Below are 21,772 nucleotides of genomic sequence, written 5' to 3'. Positions count from 1 at the left end.
GTGCAGTTCCAGTGTGTGTTCCCCCCCCATTACCATAAAACAATCTTTACCGCACTGTTGCAGCATGGTGACTATCTTTCCTAAAACACTCGAGCGCTCTGGGCCGCTATCAGGTGCGTAAACATTTATAAAAAGAAACAAGGTGCCCTGAATTTCAGCTTCAACAACTAAACCCCTCCCCTTTACGAGCTTGGTTACTGAGATCACTGTTACATTAATATTTCTTGCGAAGAGAATTGCTGCTCCTGCACTAGTGTTCGATCCATGACTTAAAATATGGTTCCCTTCCCTCCAAACACCCGACTCCACCTCATTAGTGCTGTCAGAATGCGTCTCTTCCAAGAATATAACCTCAACTTTTTAAATTCGTAAGTATCCTGCTAGTACAGCTCTTTTATCACTATTTCTAGCCCCATTAATATTTAGAGACCCTAAAAGGAAAGACTGCATTAGGAAATGAGAAAAAGGGCAGGATCAGCAGTAACAGAGAGGAAAACAGGAGGATAGACTTCACCACGTGACTTTATCACTTTTCCCCCGAGTGACGGGGGTCTTGCCCCTCTGCAATTTTGCCAACATTTCCTTAAGTCTGAATCTCTTTTTCCTGCACAGTACATCATAACCGACTGTCCACTGTAACATAACCACTGACACAATAAACTTATCCAAATCAGAGAAGTAATCACTCGCCTCTACTGTTTTCCCAAATGTTTGATCTAAAAGCGTGTTAATTTCCTCTCGAGAGTCGAGCTGTTCATCCATCGCCTGCGAGCCCAGATCAGACAGGCTGGAGATCTCAGACAGAGCATCCTCATTCCCCGTCACCTCATCACCCCCTTCTTCTGCCGGTGGCTCTCCGGTGTTCAGTACAGTGATGTCTGTGACAGGTGGGTCAGTAACTGGCTCTGGAGTGATGGTCTCTGCCCCGCTATCTGACCCCAGATCAGTGCCTTCCCCATCGTTCAGCACCGCAGGGTTCTGATCCACTGACTGCCTCCGTTAGAGGATCAGTTTCTGTTTCAGTTTTATCTGCTGTGTTTCCCATTGAAACGTTACAGTCACTGATTTTTTTTTTTTTGTCCCGCTGGTTCTTCCACAGCCGGGACGCTCGAGTCAGAAATCTCCATTTGTTTCTCTGTTTCTTTGGGTCCCTTTTGGACCACAACCGAACTAGCGCTGGTCCCTTCGCCCTCATCGGCCTGAGCTTTATGAGGACATGCAAACTTTTTATGACTGATATCGCCGCATTCAAAACACTGCATTCTCCCCGTAGTCGCATACAGCATGTAAGATTTATTTCCGTGCAAAACACGACAGGAAACATCTAATGTTGGAGACTCGAGGAACATGAAAGACCTGCCGCCTAAAAGACAGCACATGTTTCAGGGCCTCGTTCTTACAGCCCAGTGGAATCACTCTCATTGTGGTGAATTTCCCGAACCTTGAGAGCTCGCACTCGATGTCACTGTTCGGGATAAAAGGGGGAACATTAGAGATGGCGACTTTAACTGTGGGCGAAACTCGTGGCGTAATTGGCACAAACACTTCATTTATCCACACCCCGGTCTCAACAAGACGATTCACCAGCCGTTCTTCTTTAAAAAATATTACCACTGCTTTATTCATCCTAGACGCCAAAGCGATATTTTCATATCCGACCTGTTAACCGACTGCGAGCAGCACATCCTCCACACTCGATCCCGCTTCAGGGACACACCTGATTCCGTGGCGGAGTGAAAGGGAAGGGCCACACCCAACCGGGTGAGACGCCATTCCTACACCCCACCACGTCACCACTTTCCTCCGAACAAATCTAAATCAACAATTAATACAAATTCTTAGATAACGCTAAACTGAAAGTTATTTTAATGCTTAAAGCAAGAAATAAAGTATGAAAAAAGAACGGGATAAACCCCAAACAATCACGCTCTCACCATGAATCCTCACACACTCACTCACACACACTCCCAGCATGCAACAGAGAGAGAGAGAGAAATAGAGAGAGAGATTGATGAAAGATGATGATTGACAGCAGCCACATGGTCAGACTGCTGTATATAAATCATTCGTGTCATCAGTGTGCTGAGAGACGTGTAGCTCCAATAACACACACGACAGGTACAAATGAGACGAGCTGTGGTTCAGAGAACAAGCCTTCACATGCACACACACACACACACACACACACACACACACAGCTGATTATAATTAGATGGTATCTGCACAGAAAAGTGTTATGATGCAACACACAGTAACACACACGGAGTGAGGGGTCATTAATCATCTCACTGTCCTGAGATCAGCTTTATTCACTCGCCTCCTCTCTTTATCTCCTCTCCGACCCACTTCCACAATTTCACCAGGCAAATTATTTCATCTTAAAACAAAAACCTCAAGAAACCTGCATCTCTCACTAACAAGAACAACTTCAACATATCTCCAATTACATCACTGCAGGATGGAATTAACACTGTATGTGGTGTGTGTGTGTGTTACAGTACCGGTAAAATACTGAGTATGAGCACACCCCCAAGTGTTTTATTCCTCTTACACCACAGCAATGTACCAACAATTATAATCTTTTATTTATAAAAGAGTGACACGTCATACTTTTTATCCATTAATGTTGTGGAAAGTCTGTGAAACAAGTTTTTATACCACAGAAGGTGTTGATTAATTCTCTAGAACAGCAGCTCTGACAGTAGCACAGGTTTACATGAACACTTTTGTTCTAATTAGTTATTGTTTCTATAGTAACAGATTAAACGATGCGTGTAATCGTTGACATGGCGAAGTTTTCTCAGCGTAAGGAGAAGTGTGTGTGTGTGCAATGTTTCTGGAAGGAGTCTCCAGTGTCAGCGCTGTGTAACAGTCAGAGGTGAAGCTGAAACTTCCAGGACAGAGGAGTTTATGCTTATTTACAGTTCCTCAGTAACAAAATACAACAAGCTGCATTTTTATTTTTTGTCTTATTAAGTTCGAGAGAGAATAAAGAGAGGCTGGTGAGGAAACGAGCAAGTATAGCTGCTATAACGTACATGACAACAGGAACTCACTTGTTTCACTGAATATTAAATGTAACTATAAACAGATAAACAACTGCTAGGATAAGAAAAATAATCGTGATATTTTCCACGTTTTTAATCTTCACAGTACTTAAACAGTAAAGAGATCACGTCCTGTACAGCAGTCACGTGCAGTTTTAAAGAGGAGAAGCACAAGTTATATTTCAAAATAGAATAATAAATTACAGCAGCAGCATCTCAGATTATTAAAAACATCAAATCTCATCGTTACACAAGTGAGTCACTGAGTTACAAAAATACAGCTTTGTTTAAATTTTTTTTTAATCCCATTTTCTCCGCTGGTTAATTTAATGTCACAGATTGGTAATGATGATGATGATGATGATAATGTGATTAAGGAAACCAGATTTCAATTAATTTCACAATATAGATATTTGTTAATCATATTTGAAATGTCCTGACGTGTGTGTGTGTGTGTGTGTCTCAAATCGCACACTACGCACTATACTCATACATTGTACACTACATAGCTGACGATCTAGTACATGGATGTTTATAAAATAACTCAAAGAGTAAGTGAAGTACGTGATTTCAGACATAGCTTACAGATCTGGGCTCAGAGTCGTTTTATAAATATCAGAAATAATAATCTCATCTCATTATCTGTAGCCGCTTTATCCTTCTACAGGGTCGCAGGCGAGCTGGAGCCTATCCCAGCTGACTACGGGTGAAAGGCGGGGTTCACCCTGGACAAGTCGCCAGGTCATCACAGGGCTGACACATAGACACAGACAACCATTCACACTCACATTCACACCTACGCTCAATTTAGAGTCACCAGTTAACCTAACCTGCATGTCTTTGGACTGTGGGGGAAACCGGAGCACCCGGAGGAAACCCACGCGGACACGGGGAGAACATGCAAACTCCGCACAGAAAGGCCCTCGCCGGCCACGGGGCTCGAACCCAGGACCTTCTTGCTGTGAGGCGACAGCGCTAACCACTACACCACCGTGCCGCCCAGAAATAATAATAATAAAATAATAATGTTACAAAACATATATCATACGAACCTCATTTCTAGAAAAGCTGAATATTTTCCAAAATGCAATAAAAACAAAAATCTGTGATTTGTTAATTCATGTTAACATTTATTTAACTGACAAAAGTACAAAGAAAATATTTTCAATAGTTTTACTGACCAACTTAACTGTATTTTGTAAATATAAACAAAGTAAGGGTTAGGGACAGGGGCATTATTACTGTTGTGTTCCATCCCCTTTCTTTTAATAACACTTTTTAATCGTATGGGATCTGAGGATACGAATTGTTGCAGTTTTACGATTGGAATTTTTGTCCATTTTTGCTCGATACAAGACTTCAGCTGCTCAACAGTCCGTGGTCTCCGTTGTCTGATTCTCCTGTTCATGATGCTCCATACATTCTCAATAGGAGACAGATCTGGACTGGCAGCAGGCCAGTCAAGCACAGCCACTCTGTGTCTATGAAGCCATGCTGTTGTAGCCCGTGCAGAACGAGGCGTGGCATTGTCCTGCTCAAATAAGCATGGAGTTCCTGGGAAGAGACGTCACCTCGATGAATATGTCTCTCTAAAATCCCGATATATCAATGGTACCTTCACACACATGTAACTCCCCCATGCGGTGGGCACTGATCCTCCCCCATACCGTCACAGATGCTGCTTTTACACTTTTCTCTGATAACAAACTGGATGTTCGTGTTCGCCTTTGACACTGAGAACTCGATGTCCGGTTTTCCTGAAAACGAGCTGAAATGTGACTCATCTGACCACAGCACACATTTCCACTGTCTTTTGGTCCATCTGAGATGAGTTCCAGCCCAGAGAAATCAGCGGTGTTTCTGTATAGAGTTGATGAATGGCTTCCTCCTTGTGTAATACAGTTTCAGGTTGTATTTCTGGATGCAGCGGTGGACTGTGTTAAGTGACGACGGTTTTCTGAAGTCCTCCCGAGCCCATGTGGCTGTATTTGTCACATTAGCATGACGGTTTCTCAGGCAGTGCCGCCTGAGGGCTCGAAGGTCACGCCCATTCAACAGTGGTTTCCGACCTCGCCCTTTACACACTGAGATGTCTCCGAACTCCCTGAATCTTTTCACAGTATTATGTTCTGTAGATTTTGAAAGACCTAAAATCTTGCGTTGGGAAATGTTCTTTTTGAATTGACGAACAATTCTTTCATGAATTTTGGCACAAAGCAGTGAGCCACGCCCATCCTTACTTACACACACTGAGCCTTTGGTGCTGCTCCTTCTAAACCCAATCATGTGACCAATTAACCTGCTGAATGTGGAATCTTCCAGAATGGTGTTAGTTGAATAGCCGATAAACTTTTCAGTCTTATTTTGTTTCTGTCCCAACTTTTTTTTATGTTGCAGGAATCAAATTCTAACTTTGTTTCTATTTATAAAATACAGTTAAGTCGGTCAGTAAAACTACTGAAAATCTTTTCTTTGTACTTTTGTCAGTTAAATAAAGGTTCACGTGAATTAACAAATCACACATTATTGGTTTTATTGCATTTTGGAAAATATCCAACTTTTCTGAAAATGGGGTTAGTAAAAATGAAATAAGTTTCTCTGTAATGTCTCAGACTGGGCATGCTAACACGGCGAACAATGAATGGAAGCTGGTGGAAAAGGATTAGCGTGACCCTTGACTGTGTGTCTGTTATGTTAACTGGTTGCTACTTCATTTTGTTCATTATTTCCTCCAGTATTAGTGATTTCTCAGCACTGATGTCCTTAAAAAAGCTTGAAAACAAAATGGCTGCAGTCTTTCTTTCCAGTAAATGCATTTTTTAAAGTAGTTAATCTTTTCCTCTGTGTGTGTGTGTGTGTGTGTGTGTGTGTGTACAAAAGAGGCACGTTTATTCATTTACGTTTCCAAACATTTGCTTCGTCTTCAAGAATATAAAAAAATGGAAGACTCTTGTCATACACAGTCTTTCTTTCTTTCCAAAGTTGCCTGAAGTACATTTCTGAAGTGCTGAATGTTTTTTTTTTCGTTCACAGAGAAATGGTTGTGTCGCAGGGGGCGGAGCCAAGACCTGTCACACAGGAATAAGTGATTGATGAACAATGAGGAAGTTGAATGAGAGACACAAACTGGCCATTTCTGTGTTTAGTCTTCTCTCTCTCTCTCTCTCTGTCATCTGTCCATCACTGCAGCTCGGTTTGGGTTTCAGCCGAAATCAATGCGAGGACGATACTCGAGAACCATGGGGTATTCCTGGGGAGAGAAAACACACTTAAAGCACACAGTAATATATGTGTTTATATTTACAACTTAAACATTTGTTTGTTCATCAGCACGCCTCACTGCCGCTACACTGGGTCCTGATTGGCTGCTGAGATGATAAACATTGGAACTACTCTCATAAAACTACACTTTAAGTCAGAAGTCACTGATTGGCACGTGGTCAACATGCAAACACGGCAAAGTAGAAAAGAAAACTATGTTTTTCTAAACATCACAGTTTCTGTATCAGATCCTTCGTTTCATCCAATCACACTGATTTATGTAAATTATTTAGCACAAGGCAGGACATCGGATCAGTGGCTAAATGCAGAGAGAGATAAAGAGGAAAGAAATGATGCCATTTTTGAGCTATAAATCAGGTGAAAAACTACAGACACCTCCATGCTGGCCTTTTATTATCAACATGCTCTCCAGCTAACTGAAGACTGACGTGGTGTGTAGTTACCTCAGTGTTAGATTTTACGACCAAATCCGTGTGTATGTTAAACAGTATCTACAGTAGAACTCATTTAACATCAGTTCAGAGTAGAGGAGCATGTGCTTTTTACTTAATCACTAATTCATCACATCGGTTCATCTTCAGTGACGTGTTTCTCCTGCTCAGTCACGGTGGGGGTTAAATGAGGGTTTCTGGTTCTATACTGTACTCTCATGAATTTCCTCTCTCAGCAGCAACAGCACAACACCTGTGTTTTATTTTGAGTCCTGTCTCATCTCCGCCCCTCTCTTCTCATTGGTTTATTTACTTATTGTATCACGATTGTGATTTGTGAAGATGGAGTATCCCTGTGTGTGTTGCCGTGTGTCAATATTATAATCCCTGCTAATGGACTTTGATGAAGATTTGTGAATTTTTACATTCTCTATGGCTAAAAGTATGTACACCCCTGGCCATCACATTCAAATGTGTTTCAATTCAGAGCCACAAAGTGACCTCAACCACACTGAATACATCTGGGATAAACTGGAACTGGACGCTCCTCACGCATCATCAGTGGCTGATCTCACTAATGCTCTTGTAGCTGAACTGAATGAACACAAATCCCCACAGCCATGCCCCAAAATCCAGTAGAAAGGTTTCCCAGAAGAGAAGAGAAGAGAAGAGAAGAGAAGAGAAGAGAAGAGAAGAGAAGAGAAGAGAAGAGAAGAGAAGAGAAGAGAAGAGAAGAGAAGAGAAGAGAAGAGAAGAGAACTTATTATAACAGGAAAGAGGGAATAAATCTGGAATGGGATGTACAACAAGGACATGAGTATGATGGTCAGGGGGCACATACTTTTGGTCATATAGCATATCAATCATCAAATATACTAAGTATATAACATCTGTTAATTATATTTACTGGGAATGTCACTGAAAGATTTTTCATTTCTGACTATTTTCAGTATAACGCACTAATACAATCCTGCATGCATTACAATACTAAAAAATAGCCAGAGTGAAGCCACGCCCCCTCTAGTGTCACTTCCTGTCTCTGTCACTTCATCTCGCTCTCTCTCTCTGTTTTTTTTATCCTGTCTCTCACTGTCTCACAAGGTTAGTTAAGGACATGAAACCATTTATGCAAAGCCACTTTCAGATCGTGTGTGTGTGTGTGTGTGTGTGTGTGTGTGCACGCACGCTGTTTTCCTGTCTGTAACTGGAGAAAAGTGAGTCACAGGGCTGTCAGTGGCTGCAAAGAGCTTTTGCTACTGTCATTCCCACCCACACTGACAGCTGTGTGTGTGTGTGTGTGTGTGTGTGTGTGTGTGTGTGTGTGTGTGTGTAGGGGTTAAAATAATTATCACACACATCCTTTAAGCCTATATTTAATTTTGAACTTCTGTTTTTACTGTGTGTGTGCATGTCTGTCAGCCAATCACATATCGACTTTCCCTTTTAGCCTTGGTAACAATTCACACACACACACACACACACACACACTCATACACACACACACTCATACACACTCACAGTGTCGCCCTGCAGTCTCCAGCGGGTTCGGTAGATGAATTCCAGGGTGTGGTCCTTCCCCATGATCTCCCCGTTACACAAAACATCCAGCTGGGAAAACACACACACACACACACACACACACACACACACACAATTACACAGAAGGTGACACATGGACAGCTGCCTTCTTATTTTGGACAAATTATTTAATTTATTTTGTTTTCATTATTTTGGAACCAAAACAAGCTGAATGATTTGTTTACATTTGTAAATGACTCCTCGGTCGGAGAATCGATTTGGTTCTGCCATGCTCATGAAAGCTTTAGCGTTTCCTCGGGTGAACAAGAGAAATTAATTTTTTTAGTCTTTGCAGTGATTTGAATCATTTGCAATCATTCACTTATAATGATTCGTTCAGGTTTGCTCACTGATTCATTCAGTTGTATGTTTCATCATGTCTGTGTCTAAGACACACAACAAACAGGTCATGTCATGCATATAAAATAGGTAATAATTTTTGAGATTTTTTTATATTGCATAACATGTTTGTGTTCAACCTTAGAAGAGGGTTTTTTTTTTTACATTTTTTCCTGACTAAATAAGGTCACTGAGTCAACTGATTCACTGACCCAAAGATGAGCGAATCTCAGTTTTCAGTGAAAAGATTCACTGAATCAAGGATGGATCAGCTTCAGCAGACACAGGTGCAAATACAGCTGAAAAAGACACCTCTAATAGGTAGAAATTCACCTTAAGACACAGACAGAGACTCTTTGGTTCATCAAATGATTCCTTTATTGCAGCCAGCTGTGAGTATTGTAATAAAGGAATCATTTGATGAAGAAAATGAAAAAGAAACATGTCGACTGACTGATATTGACTTGTCCACCTTAATGACTTGCTCAAAAAGAATGAATCATTTCCGGCCATTAACGAGTCGAGTGACTGATCCTGATTTGTTCGCATGCAGTGATTCATTCAAAAATACAGACTCGTTCATAAACTATAAACATTGAGTTAGTGACACTGATTCATTCTGATATTTTTTCTTTTAGTTGTATCTTTAAAAAAGTATTTGACTGAAAACACTGATTCCAAACTTTTGAACCGTTGTGTATGATAAATAATAAAATAAGGGCATTTGGTAGTGCACTCTGATGTCCTACCTCATAAGAGCTCGGTAATTTCAGCTTCACACAAAGAAACTTCTTAATGGTGCCGACGGTGACACGAGTGGAGCAGCGGATAAACTTCTTCATCAGACCCTGTAACACGCACACACGCGTTTAAACAATTTATTTATATCCACTCAGCAAAGTAGGACATAAATTACAAGATGCAGTCTAAAAAAAACAAAAAAATAATCATAGCAGACGTTCATTCCATTAATGGATAGTAACTGATTCACATAAACAACTCATTTATTCACCTTACTGAGTGATTCACAAAGACTGAATCACTGATTAATAAAACATCTCTTGTGATAGATACTGATTAATTTGCCTTAGTGACTCATTCAGAAGGACTGAATCACTTCTAATTCACTTTGTTCACTTTAATGTAACGTGACCAGACGTACCGGTTTGACCGGGACAGTCCTGATTTTGAGTTGCGTGTCCCCAGTCCTGACAAAGGTCCGTCGGGACGCTGAAATGTCCCAGTTCACACCAAACACTAACAAACTGTCCCGGTTACAGCGATCATATATAGCCAACGCGATGTCAATAAAGCTTCTAGCAATTCAGCATCAGTGTGCGCGTGTGCGCAGTCAACCTTACAATGTATCTATTTGTACAATGTTGCAATATAGAGGCCGCGTTATAACGGCTTTTTTTTCGCTAGCAGCTGTCAACTACTGCGCGACAATGCTGAACGGATGAGCGCTGGGCGGAGATGTTCACGCACTTCAAGAGCAGGGAGATTCCTTACAGCAATGTCAGCCAGCTTTGCCAGTTTGCCATGTGCCTACCTGGCACCACTGCTCCAGCTGAGCGAATATTTTCACTCATGAGCAACACCTGGACTGACGAGAGGAATCGCATGACCGCGCCTACTCTCGAAGTCTTGCTCATTACCCGGGCCAATTTCGACGATACTTGCTCGCAGTTTCCCAGCAGGCTCTCGGGCAATAAAGCGCTACTGGAGCAAATTCACTCATCATGTAAATATATGCAATAAAATGGCATCTTCTTTAGGGTGGCTGTGTTTCTGAAACATTTTTTGCTGTCTTTCATCTGTTTCATGTGTCTTTAATCTGTATCACAGATTGTCTTGACGTGTTTGATGCTGTTGTCAACTCAGGGTTCACGTTTTCAAAAGAGTTAATAGCCGACACTGGTTAAGATTAAACAGAGGCATTTTGGTTAAAGGTTCGGAGGTGAGAGCGATTAGGCTCATGCGCTCATTCCTGTTACAATGCATAGCCTATTGTTTAAAAAAAAAGGTCATCGCATAAAATGTTGATGTTAATATACAAGCAATGCATTTTCTTGGCGTTTTCACAAAGGTGAAACAAATCAGTTGAAGTTTAGGCTGTTGGCCTATTCCCCATCATCACACCTGCTGTCTGATTTTCTTACTTTAACTGAATTGTGATAGAAGTACATGTAGATAACAAGAAAATACTTGATTATTCTCTGAAATGTTGATAAAAGTGACTTCTACAAAATGATAAAGGCACCTGTCTGAGCCGGTTTGAGCCGCGCATGTTTACATCAAAACGCGCGTGTGTGCACGAGTATCACGGTCACGCGCAAAGTGTCCCGGTTTTAGACTCGGGGAATCTGGTCACCCTACTTTAATGACTCATTTAAAAAGACTGATTCCTTCATGATTAAATGCAGTGTTATTGTTGTTGTTGGTGGTGGTGGTAAATCCAGAATAGTGTTCCTGACACGTGGCTCACGGCTGCTCTAACACTGGGGTCAGTGAAAAGACTTTCTGAGACTCTCACCACCCCAGAGCACTCCAGGCCCACTCTAGAAACACCCCGGATTGGACACGTGAGGCACTTTAGGATCAGAGGAACTCTTTTATAATTTTTAGAATGCCCTTCTGAGGGACTTTTTCAGCTCTTCCTTCAGGGTAGGTTCTCTCCCAGCACAGGAGGAACCATGAGTGATGTAAATTGGTTGATTGGTCAAATGCTATTTTAAAAAAATCCATATAAAACTTTTGCCATATAGACATCAGCCACATAAAACACACAGACAAATGGACTGACAGTTGAAAATCTGAAGTCCAGGCTTTATGGAGCATATATACGACGGAGGAAATACAGAGTGATTTTGACTCGTCCGAGCAAAATATAAACAATTTTGCTGGTATTTCCTACGAACGTCTCGCTTACTTCAGTGTTCCTACTGTTGGCGTGAATGCAAATAGAAAAACACCCTGGAAGGTCTGTGGTACTCAGGGGGGATCCCCACAGGGTTAGTCCTCTCAATGAGCCCTTAGACATCTGTTTGGTCTGAAAACACCTACAGATGGTTCAGATTGGATCAGTCTGATCAGACTCCAGCAGAATGAGTGTCGAGTTTCCCACTGAGCTTCCTTTTGAAGTGAGGCTCTCACTCTCCTGCTAATGGCACCGTGAGTCTTTTCAACCCAGACACACAGAACAGAGAAAACGGCTCTCTAACTCGGGATGAAAGGTGTGTTGGCTCTGATCCACATTATATCTAATACCCCGAGTCCTCCTTCTCACTGGGGGTAAAAATTAATGCCCCGGGTGCAGTGTGTGATCCAGAGTTATCATAGTTTTAAATTTTCATAAGTTTTTTTTATATATTTAGTCTTTCATTCAGCTGAAAAATGAAATCTCAAATAAATACACAATCATTTCCAGTCATCCTTCTGCTTGAATCTGGATTTGTTAGTTTTATTTGTAAATGGAATAAGCCACGCCCACCTTCACTGTGCTCTCTCCTGATTGGCCATTGTTCCTCAGGCAGTCAAGGCAGATGGCAATCTGTGGGTCGTTCCTGTGATAATCACCTCGTTCACCTTCCTCTCTGTCCTCTTCATCCTCACTCACACGAGACCTTTTAGCCCTTGGACCATCTAAGACACACACACACACACACACACGTAACACTACAGATCATTTAAAGCAAGCTGTGCTTTTGTTGCCTACTGAAGAAGACGGAATCGATCACAGGGGGTGCCAATAGTTTAAAGACTCCACAGTGAAGATATTGTGCATGAGGGTTATGTAAACAAACAAACAAATTAATTAATTAATAAAGAAAGAAAATTATTATAGTCAGATGTATTATACACTGACCAGGACAGTGTGTGTGTGTGTGTGTGTGTGTGTCTTACCTTCCCCATTAGCTTTGGATTTATTTTTCCGCCAGAAATCCATTTCCTGTTGTTCCTCCTCTGGTTTAGTAATGATAGTAAAACACACACACACGCACACACACATACATTTTATATATATATATATATATATATATATATATATATATATATATATATATATATATATATATACACACACACACACAACCCTGATTCCCAAAAAGTTGGGACAAAGTACAAATTGTAAATAAAAACGGAATGCAATAATTTACAAATCTCAAAAACTGATATTGTATTCACAATAGAACATAGACAACATATCAAATGTCAAAAGTGAGACGTTTTGAAATTTCATGCCAAATATTGGCTCATTTGAAATTTCATGACAGCAACACATCTCAAAAAAGTTGGGACAGGGGCAATAAGAGGCTGGAAAAGTTAAAGGTACAAAAAAGGAACAGCTGGAGGACCAAATTGCAACTCATTAGGTCAATTGGCAATAGGTCATTAACATGACTGGGTATAAAAAGAGCATCTTGGAGTGGCAGCGGCTCTCAGAAGTAAAGATGGGAAGAGGATCACCAATCCCCCTAATTCTGCACCGACAAATAGTGGAGCAATATCAGAAAGGAGTTCGACAGTGTAAAATTGCAAAGAGTTTGAACATATCATCATCTACAGTGCATAATATCATCAAAAGATTCAGAGAATCCGGAAGAACCTCTGTGCGTAAGGGTCAAGGCTGGAAAACCATACTGGGTGCCCGTGATCTTCGGGCCCTTAGACGGCACTGCATCACATACAGGCATGCTTCTGTATTGGAAATCACAAAATGGGCTCAGGAATATTTCCAGAGAACATTATCTGTGAACACAATTCACCGTGCCATCCGCTGTTGCCAGCTAAAACTCTATAGTTCAAAGAAGAAGCCGTATCTAAACATGATCCAGAAGCGCAGACGTCTTCTCTGGGCCAAGGCTCATTTAAAATGGACTGTGGCAAAGTGGAAAACTGTTCTGTGGTCAGACGAATCAAAATTTGAAGTTCTTTATGGAAATCAGGGACGCCGTGTCATTCGGACTAAAGAGGAGAAGGACGACCCGAGTTGTTATCAGCGCTCAGTTCAGAAGCCTGCATCTCTGATGGTATGGGGTTGCATTAGTGCGTGTGGCATGGGCAGCTTACACATCTGGAAAGACACCATCAATGCTGAAAGGTATATCCAGGTTCTAGAGCAACATATGCTCCCATCCAGACGACGTCTCTTTCAGGGAAGACCTTGCATTTTCCAACATGACAATGCCAAACCACATACTGCATCAATTACAGCATCATGGCTGTGTAGAAGAAGGGTCCGGGTACTGAACTGGCCAGCCTGCAGTCCAGATCTTTCACCCATAGAAAACATTTGGCGCATCATAAAACGGAAGATACGACAAAAAAGACCTAAGACAGTTGAGCAACTAGAATCCTACATTAGACAAGAATGGGTTAACATTCCTATCCCTAAACTTGAGCAACTTGTCCAGGGCCTGAATTTCATTTTTCAGAATGGGGGGGAATTCCCCCCTCAGTGACTCAAATGGGGGGGATTTACACAGTTTCCCCCCAAACATTATACAGTTTGCGGGGAACGCTACTTGTGGGCTTAAATAGCTTAGGTCTTACCTTCTGCCACTACTCAGATTGAAGATCTCTACAGTCTGTAACCTTTTGTCACCATTTGAGGGATCCTTTTTAGTAGACTTTTCATTTTGATATCTCCAAATTTGGATAGCATTGTCAGACAAAGGCCGGGTGGATAAATGCAAGTATTATTCCCACCAGCCGTCTAAGATATGGACTGTTCAGTTTCGGGTGGAGGGTAGAAAACCACCACAAAATGAAAGAGATCCTTTACAGCATGACATTGCTGACTGACTGTATTATGCCATCAAACACCAATAGCCGTTTTCTAGCAGTGCGAGTAAGGCTCGAGGAAGAGTTTGGAAGGTTGTGTGCCTTTTAGTGAAGCTAATTTTACAACCTCCTTAGTGTTGCTTTACACAGCTGCTTCTTCCTCATCTTCATGCACTATTCTTTAAGTGTCACTGCTTCGTTTAATTATAAAAAAAGAAAAAAATCAGTCTGTTCTTAATAGCACTCAATGAATTTATTGACACAACAAGTCTAACTTAAAATCTAACTTAAACCAGTCTGCTGACTTTTCAGGATTCTCTTAAATTTGTCTCTTCTTTCAGTGACCATCTCTTTAATCAGTGACCTTTGCTTTTTCCTTTTATAACATTTTTATATCATCTTTTTTTTATCAACTTTTATATCATTTTTCTATTCTCATGTCTGAGCTGATCATCCCTGTCCTCTGTTTAATGTCTACAATTAAAATAAGAAAACACTATCAAACTGTTCTTAACACTGAATGAATTTACAAACTTTGTTTCAGTCCACATATAGAACGTTAACATGACAACAGTCTTTGTTGACTTGTCAGGATTCTCTTATACCATATAGCCCTGTCTCCTGTGTCATATGCCATCTTTAATTTAAAAAAAAATCAAATTGTTCTCAACACTGAACAATTCATCTTTGCTGAGTGCAGGATTCTTGTACACATGTAGTCTTTCCTACTCTTTCTCCTAGTGGTCCTCCCTTTTGTCAGCATCAGTGTCCTTTGCTTTTCCTTGTAAATACTTTTTTCTTATAGCCATGCTCTGATCTAATCCTTGTCCTCTTCATGTCTCTAATCAAAAAAAAAACTTTCAAAAAATGTATGAATGAATTTATGAACTTTTTATTTACATGACCAGTCTTTGCTGACCGCAGCACTGCATATCTGTGTAGTCGTCCCTTTTCCTTCTCTTAGTAGTCATCTCTGATCTGCATCAGTATCCTTTGCAAATTCCTTTTTATCGCTCCTTTTCCTTGCTTTAATCTCTCCCTGTCCTCTGTCGCCTCTGCTTCATCTTTTCCCACTTGATTACAGCTCTTTTGAAATCGAACTGCTCTCGGGGAGGGCCAAGCTCAGAAATGATCATTAAATTGGTGAGGCTGGTGTTACTCAATGAATTTCTGAATTTGGTCTTAATCCTGTTTTGTGTGCTGAACCCATGTTCACATGACACACTGGCAACTGTCATGACCATTGCCATCTTAATGAGTTTCTCCATTTCAGTGAAGATGCCACCATGATCAAGCAACACAGACTCTGCAAACTGTTGAAAGAAGAATGAAGCATACAAATCGCTGGAAACTATGACTTGCTTAAGCAATGCGAACTCTGACCGAGCTTCACCTGCACTTACATCAGTTGAAAAGTGTGCTAGGAGGTTTTCAAGTTTCTCTGCACCATAAAGAGAAAAATTTTCAGAGGATCGCTTTGCCACTATGGCTTTTTTCGGTTCCAAAATAGTGAGTGCATCAGCAGGGAATCTTCTGTCAATTTCATCAATAAGTGCCCCAATATACCTACTCTTCATGATGTCAAAGGCAGGCTTTTGAGTGTTGAGGTCAAAAAGCTTGTCTCCTTTAAACTTGTTGCCATCTGAGAGCTAAAGAATTCCTGCTCCGCTGGGCCAGGGTGGACTATTATTTCTCTCAGAGCCTCTTTGGTACCTTCAACCATTGGTTGGACTGTGGAGAAGTCCAGAGCTTGTCTTTGAAAATGTTTAGAGAGAATGACAACATGCATAAGTACATCTTTGAGTGTGTGACAGAGGGCAACAAAATTGAACTGCCTGACAGAGTTCAGTAAACCTTTGGCTTTGTCAGCATCCTGGTTATTGGATGCAGCCATGTGTTCCAGGACGTCTCTAAGAGATTTCAGTGATCTACACACCACAGACACAGCATTGTGGACTGAGCGCCACCTGACTGTATGTGGCTTGGTGAAGTTCAGTTCAGCCTCACCTAACTGTCTCTGCAATTCATGGAGCTTGTTGCTCCTAACAGCGGAGTTACTGAAAAACAGAAGAATAGACTTAAATCTTCTTGAAATTTTTTCACATTTTTCACACATCTGGCTGCATCACTGGCCGCGAGAGAAAGTCGATGAGCAGTGCAATGTACCCCTATCAAAGCAGAGTTGAATTCATCTCTGAGTTTCTTAATAACTCCTCGGCGGCAGCCGGTCATGACCGCAGCTCCATCAGTACAGACTGCTACAAGTTTTTTGCCTTCCAATTTCTTTTCTGTCATCAACTTCTTTACATCCTCAAATATGGTATCTGCTCTTCCATCCATAATTTCACTGTTCCTGAACAATGCTGTTTTAATCTTGTCATCATTTATGTACCTCACATATGTAATAAGTCGCTTCATGTTACTTATATCAGTGGATTCATCTAGTATTAAGGCAAACACAGGACTTTTTAGCACAGCAGCGTCAAGATCTTCTGTGAGTGTGTCTGTGATAGCCTGGTGCATTTCTGTTGCTCCCTTCTCATTCACATAAGTTCCATAACTGTCTGGTGACGGTTTTTTGAAAGCGGGACACTCCGTCTCCAAAAATTTAACTAAGGGGCTAAATTTTGAGTTGGGCATTTCCTCCTCTGCAACAAAGTATGCGGTTTTTAGAAGGCCTTTTGTTTCCTCCTCGCACTGGAACTGGACTACTTCGATCGCATTAGCCATGGCATTCTTTGCTAAATTAGCCTCACGCTTGCGTTTCATTGCTGCGGTATGGGAAACGCCATTTGAATGGCAAATTAACGTTGACGTCTTAAAACATCTGCTTTTAAAAATTGCAGTGCTATGGGCTTTGCAAATCGAGCAGCTCATTTCACCATCATTAAATTCAAGCCAAGGATATATTTTCAGCCAGGTTGCCTGAAAGTTGTTTCTGCGCTTCCTCTTTGCAACGTCGATGTTAACGTTAGCTGTCTTGTCCTGTGTATTCTCAGCAGTATTCTCAACGGTGTCACTCACACTGCTATTACCACCATCGAATTCAGGAGTTTTCCTTTTAGCAGGGGAAACTTCTGCCACTGCACTTGTACGTTTTAGCCAGCGGTCCATGTGTTTTACAGCTAAAGTCTGAGAGATGAAGAGCGCACGCGCTGTATCTGTGTGTGTGTGTGTGTGTGTGTGTGTGTGTGTGTGTGTGTGTGTGTGTGTGAACTGTCTGTGTCTGCTGTTTTTTTTTTCTGAGTAGGCTACGGGGGGGTGGCACGGTGGTGTAGTGGTTAGTGCTGTCGCCTCACAGCAAGAAGGTCCGGGTTCGAGCCCCGTGGCCGGCGAGGGCCTTTCTGTGCGGAGTTTGCATGTTCTCCCCGTGTCCGCGTGGGTTTCCTCCGGGTGCTCCGGTTTCCCCCACAGTCCAAAGACATGCAGGTTAGGTTAACTGGTGACTCTAAATTGAGCGTAGGTGTGAATGTGAGTGTGAATGGTTGTCTGTGTCTATGAGTCAGCCCTGTGATGACCTGGCGACTTGTCCAGGGTGAACCCCGCCTTTCGCCCGTAGTCAGCTGGGATAGGCTCCAGCTCGCCTGCGACCCTGTAGAACAGGATAAAGCGGCTACAGATAATGAGATGAGGCTACGGGGGGAGATAAGAGGGGGGTCAGTCAGTAAAAGGACGGTTCAATTCAAGTAACCTTGAGAACAGAAGGTAGTCGCGCATTCACACTGATCCATTATTAGATTGACGTTGTCAGGCAATGCAGTAATGTGTGCGGGAATCTCTCGCATTAGAATCATTAAAGGTGCGGGAATTTTAAAAAATATGCGCAATACCCGCAATCCCGCGCCCAAATTTAGGCCCTGTTGTCTCCTCAGTCCCCAGACGTTTACAGACTGTTGTAAAGAGAAAAGGGGATGTCTCACAGTGGGAAACATGGCCTTGTCCCAACTTTTTTGAGATGTGTTGTTGTCATGAAATTTAAAATCACCTAATTTTTCTCTTTAAATGATACATTTTCTCAGTTTAAACATTTGATATGTCATCTATGTTCTATTCTGAATAAAATATGGAATTTTGAAACTTCCACATCATTGCATTCCGTTTTTATTTACAATTTGTACTTTGTCCCAACTTTTTTGGAATCGGGGTTGTGTGTGTGTGTGTGTGTGTGTGTGTGTGTGTGTGTGTGTATGTATGTATATATATATATATATATACGTGTAAAAGATGTGTGTAAAAAAAGCATGTGTGTGTCTGTGTGTGTCTCACTCTCTCTCAGACCAGGCACCAGCTTAAAGATGATTTCCTCCAATGTTTTATCCAACCTTAACAGAGAAAGGTGAAATGTGAGAACTACAGAACTAATAGGAGAGAGATACAGGTGTGTGTGTGTGTGTGTGTGTGTGTGTGTGTGTGTGTGTGTGTGTGTGTTTGCGTGTGTGTGTGTTACCTCAGCATCTCTAGAGGATTGGTTTCATGGACTTGAATGCCACATTCAGGACACTCATTACTCTCCTCAAAGTGTTGGACGATGCAGCTCTTACAGACTGGACACACACACACACACACACACACGATTTATTTCATATTATTATTCATTTTGTCTGATGCTGTCAGCAGTCCAGTGTGCAGTTTATTCTGTATTCGATCATAGGATATCTGTGAATCTTTGGGGATTTAGCGGATTCCTTGGAAGACCAGGTTTACTAGAGAACATGGTCATGATGAACACTGATGATGACATGATAAGGTTCAAAGGTCATAAGTGCACTCACAGGTGTGGAGGCACTCGGTGACGGCGGTGGGTTTGATCAGGTAACCCCGGCACACGGAGCAGGTGATGTAGCGGTTAAAGTCCCTGACCAGGTGCCTTCTCTGGGTTGCCATCTTCAGCAGAAGGTCAGAGGTCAGGGGTCAAAAACAAGCACTGGGTCGCCATGGTGACAGTGCTGTATCACCGGATTGAGGCAGCCACTGCATCCTCCTTCTGCTCGACAAGTGAGGAGTTTTAAAAGGTCTGAAATGAACAGCTTAAAGAAAAGAAACATACACCTAACTCAGGTTCTGAGCAAGTGAAAACAGATTTGTGACGTTTGTGGAAAGTCCTGTCTCACTGCTGGAACGTATGTGTGGGTTCACTAAGAGTAACTTCTGGATGATTCTCAAAAAAAACCTGTCAATTTCATATACACACACACACACACACACACACACATATACAGGAACTGACGATCATAATCAGTCATTATGACTCCCAGATTCCAGTTTGTTAAAAGTCATCTATATACAGTAAGAGAGAAACACTGACAGTACATTCACTTACAAACATTTTGATATGTGACTAAAGTGACTGATCTCTTAATACGCAACCATTAATGTGTGCATGTGTTACAAACAGGACAGCGTGTTTTTTATTTTAAGCAACTCATGAGTCAATAACTATAGCAGAGTGAGACGACAGACAGGAAGACAACATTAGACTGGACTCATCCATCCACCATCTATCCCACTTATTGTTGTGGGGGAAGCTGGAGCCAATCCCAGCTAACTTCAGGTAAGAGGCGGGGTTCACCCTGGACAAGTCGCCAGGTCATCACAGGGCTGACACATAGACACAGACAACCATTCACACTCACATTCACACCTACGCTCAATTTAGAGTCACCAGTTAACCTAACCTGCATGTCTTTGGACTGTGGGGGAAACCGGAGCACCCGGAGGAAACCCACGCGGACACGGGGAGAACATGCAAACTCCGCACAGAAAGGCCCTCGCCGGCCACGGGGCTCGAACCCGGACCTTCTTGCTGTGAGGCGACAGCGCTAACCACTACACCACCGTGCCGCCCCTGGACTAATCCATGTTGGAGAATCAGGAAAACTGGCAAGGTCTAAACCAGGAACTAGAAAACAAGGAGCTCTGGAAAACAAGTCCAAAACAAAGAAAAGTAATCCCAGTCGGATCCTGAGCTCAGTTTCCTGCATGTGTGGAGCTTCACATGTTCTCCTCGTGTCTGTGACGATCTCCTCCAGGGTCCTTCAGGTTCCTCACATCTGGCAGTAGGTGGACTGACTATAGGAATGAGTGTAACTGATACACTGCAGATCTACAAGCACTCTGAGTGGGATAAAGTGCTTACAGAACACACACACACACGCTTTTGTATTGTGTATAATTCTCATGATGATCACAGTGCACACTATAAATAATATTTAGACTCCAGAGTAAAACTTTTACACTCATTGTGTAGTAGATTGACTCAATAGGGGGCTAAATGTGCCGTTGCTCCGCCCCATGACGTCACAGCCAACCTATCTAAGCTGTTATGTAACAGTGTGTATAATGCTTGTATGTGTTTGTTTCCCAGCTACGTCATCTCTGTGAACCTTCATGTGACGTCATTTTGATAGCAGCCGCGCAGCGCGCGGGACAGGTGGCGTCAGCTCGCGCACCACAGAGTTACCGGTGTGTGTGTGTGTGTGTGTGTGCCGTTAACGCCTCGCAAATAGGTTACGTCACATTAGAATGTTAGCGCGCGAAGCGGACACGCGCGAAACCCAGTTTCCCTCATCACACGCGCGCGCACATTCCGTCTCTGTACGCCATACCACCAGTGACGTCACCGCTCATCGTTTAAAAGGGGGGGGAGTCTGTCCGGGTTTTGTTTTGGACCGGGTTCTGGTTATTCCGAACCCCCGAGCAAAACTTTGCGCGTGCACACACACACACACACACACACACACACACTTCCATGCCCTAAAATAAAATAACGGTGTAACGGAACCGCGTGCTCACTTCCACGCGCTCGGATCTACTCACCGACTCACCGGTGCTCCGTCGTGCCGCCGTTAATGACGCACGCGAGTTCTGAAGGCGGTAAAAACGGAACGAGTGAAGCGGCACAGCTCGCGCAGGAAGCGGAGAGGCGGGGTCACGCGCGCTCACTCTCATCTCATCCTCAACCCCGAGAGCGCGCGGGCAGCCCAACCGGCCGGAACACATTATTATTATTATTATTATTATTATTATTATTAACGTTTTGTTTCTGATAATTAAAATATAATACTAAATTAGTTTGAATGATAATGTTTTAATTATAATTTAACATTAATTAATAATTACTCATGATAAATTATAAAATAATTATAAATAAATTACAATTAGACATTAATTTATAAAACATTAATTTAGAATTAATGTTTTAAACATATTCATTAAAAAGTACTATTATTAGTAGTAGTAGGATGTAAAATATACATATAATGTTTAAAATAATTAAAATAGATTTTTGTCACAAGAAACAATAATAAT

The 21,772-nt window shown here is 42.0% G+C and overlaps 1 protein-coding gene across 3 annotated transcripts; it reads right to left on the bottom strand.

The window, feature by feature from the left end:
• Window positions 1-5,572: 5,572 nt before the first annotated feature.
• pcgf5a (polycomb group ring finger 5a) lies at window positions 5,573-21,365 on the bottom strand. 3 transcript variants are annotated; one of them, XM_060932846.1, is made up of 9 exons: window positions 21,281-21,365; window positions 19,237-19,491; window positions 18,912-19,008; window positions 18,731-18,786; window positions 12,584-12,643; window positions 12,171-12,322; window positions 9,427-9,525; window positions 8,279-8,368; window positions 5,573-6,297 (listed from the first exon to the last, which is right to left on the bottom strand). In XM_060932846.1, the coding sequence occupies exons 2-9, from the start codon at window positions 19,346-19,348 to the stop codon at window positions 6,250-6,252; spliced, it is 714 nt and encodes a 237-aa protein (XP_060788829.1). In that variant the 5' UTR covers window positions 19,349-19,491; window positions 21,281-21,365; the 3' UTR covers window positions 5,573-6,249. The 3 variants fall into 3 exon arrangements, with proteins under 3 accessions (XP_060788829.1, XP_060788828.1, XP_060788830.1); XM_060932845.1 differs by having other exon boundaries at window positions 19,237-19,448; XM_060932847.1 differs by lacking the exon at window positions 12,584-12,643 and having other exon boundaries at window positions 19,237-19,448.
• Window positions 21,366-21,772: the final 407 nt, after the last annotated feature.

Source organism: Neoarius graeffei, chromosome 11, assembly GCF_027579695.1.
Source record: "Neoarius graeffei isolate fNeoGra1 chromosome 11, fNeoGra1.pri, whole genome shotgun sequence".
Classification (NCBI taxonomy): Eukaryota; Metazoa; Chordata; class Actinopteri; order Siluriformes; family Ariidae; genus Neoarius; species Neoarius graeffei.
Note: the sequence above shows the minus strand (reverse complement) of the source record. Positions and strands in the feature narration are given on the sequence as shown.

What these genes read in the sequence shown, in the direction of transcription:
- pcgf5a (XM_060932846.1), bottom strand. Translation starts at nt 19,348, where the DNA reads ATGGCAACCCAGAGAAGGCACCTGGTCAGGGACTTTAACCGCTACATC. An exon ending in CACCGAGTGCCTCCACACCT is followed by an intron (nt 19,009 to 19,236) that starts GTGAGTGCACTT and finishes GTGTGTGTCCAG; the next exon opens with TCTGTAAGAGCTGCATCGTC. An exon ending in AATTACCGAGCTCTTATGAG is followed by an intron (nt 8,369 to 9,426) that starts GTAGGACATCAG and finishes GTGTTTTCCCAG; the next exon opens with CTGGATGTTTTGTGTAACGG.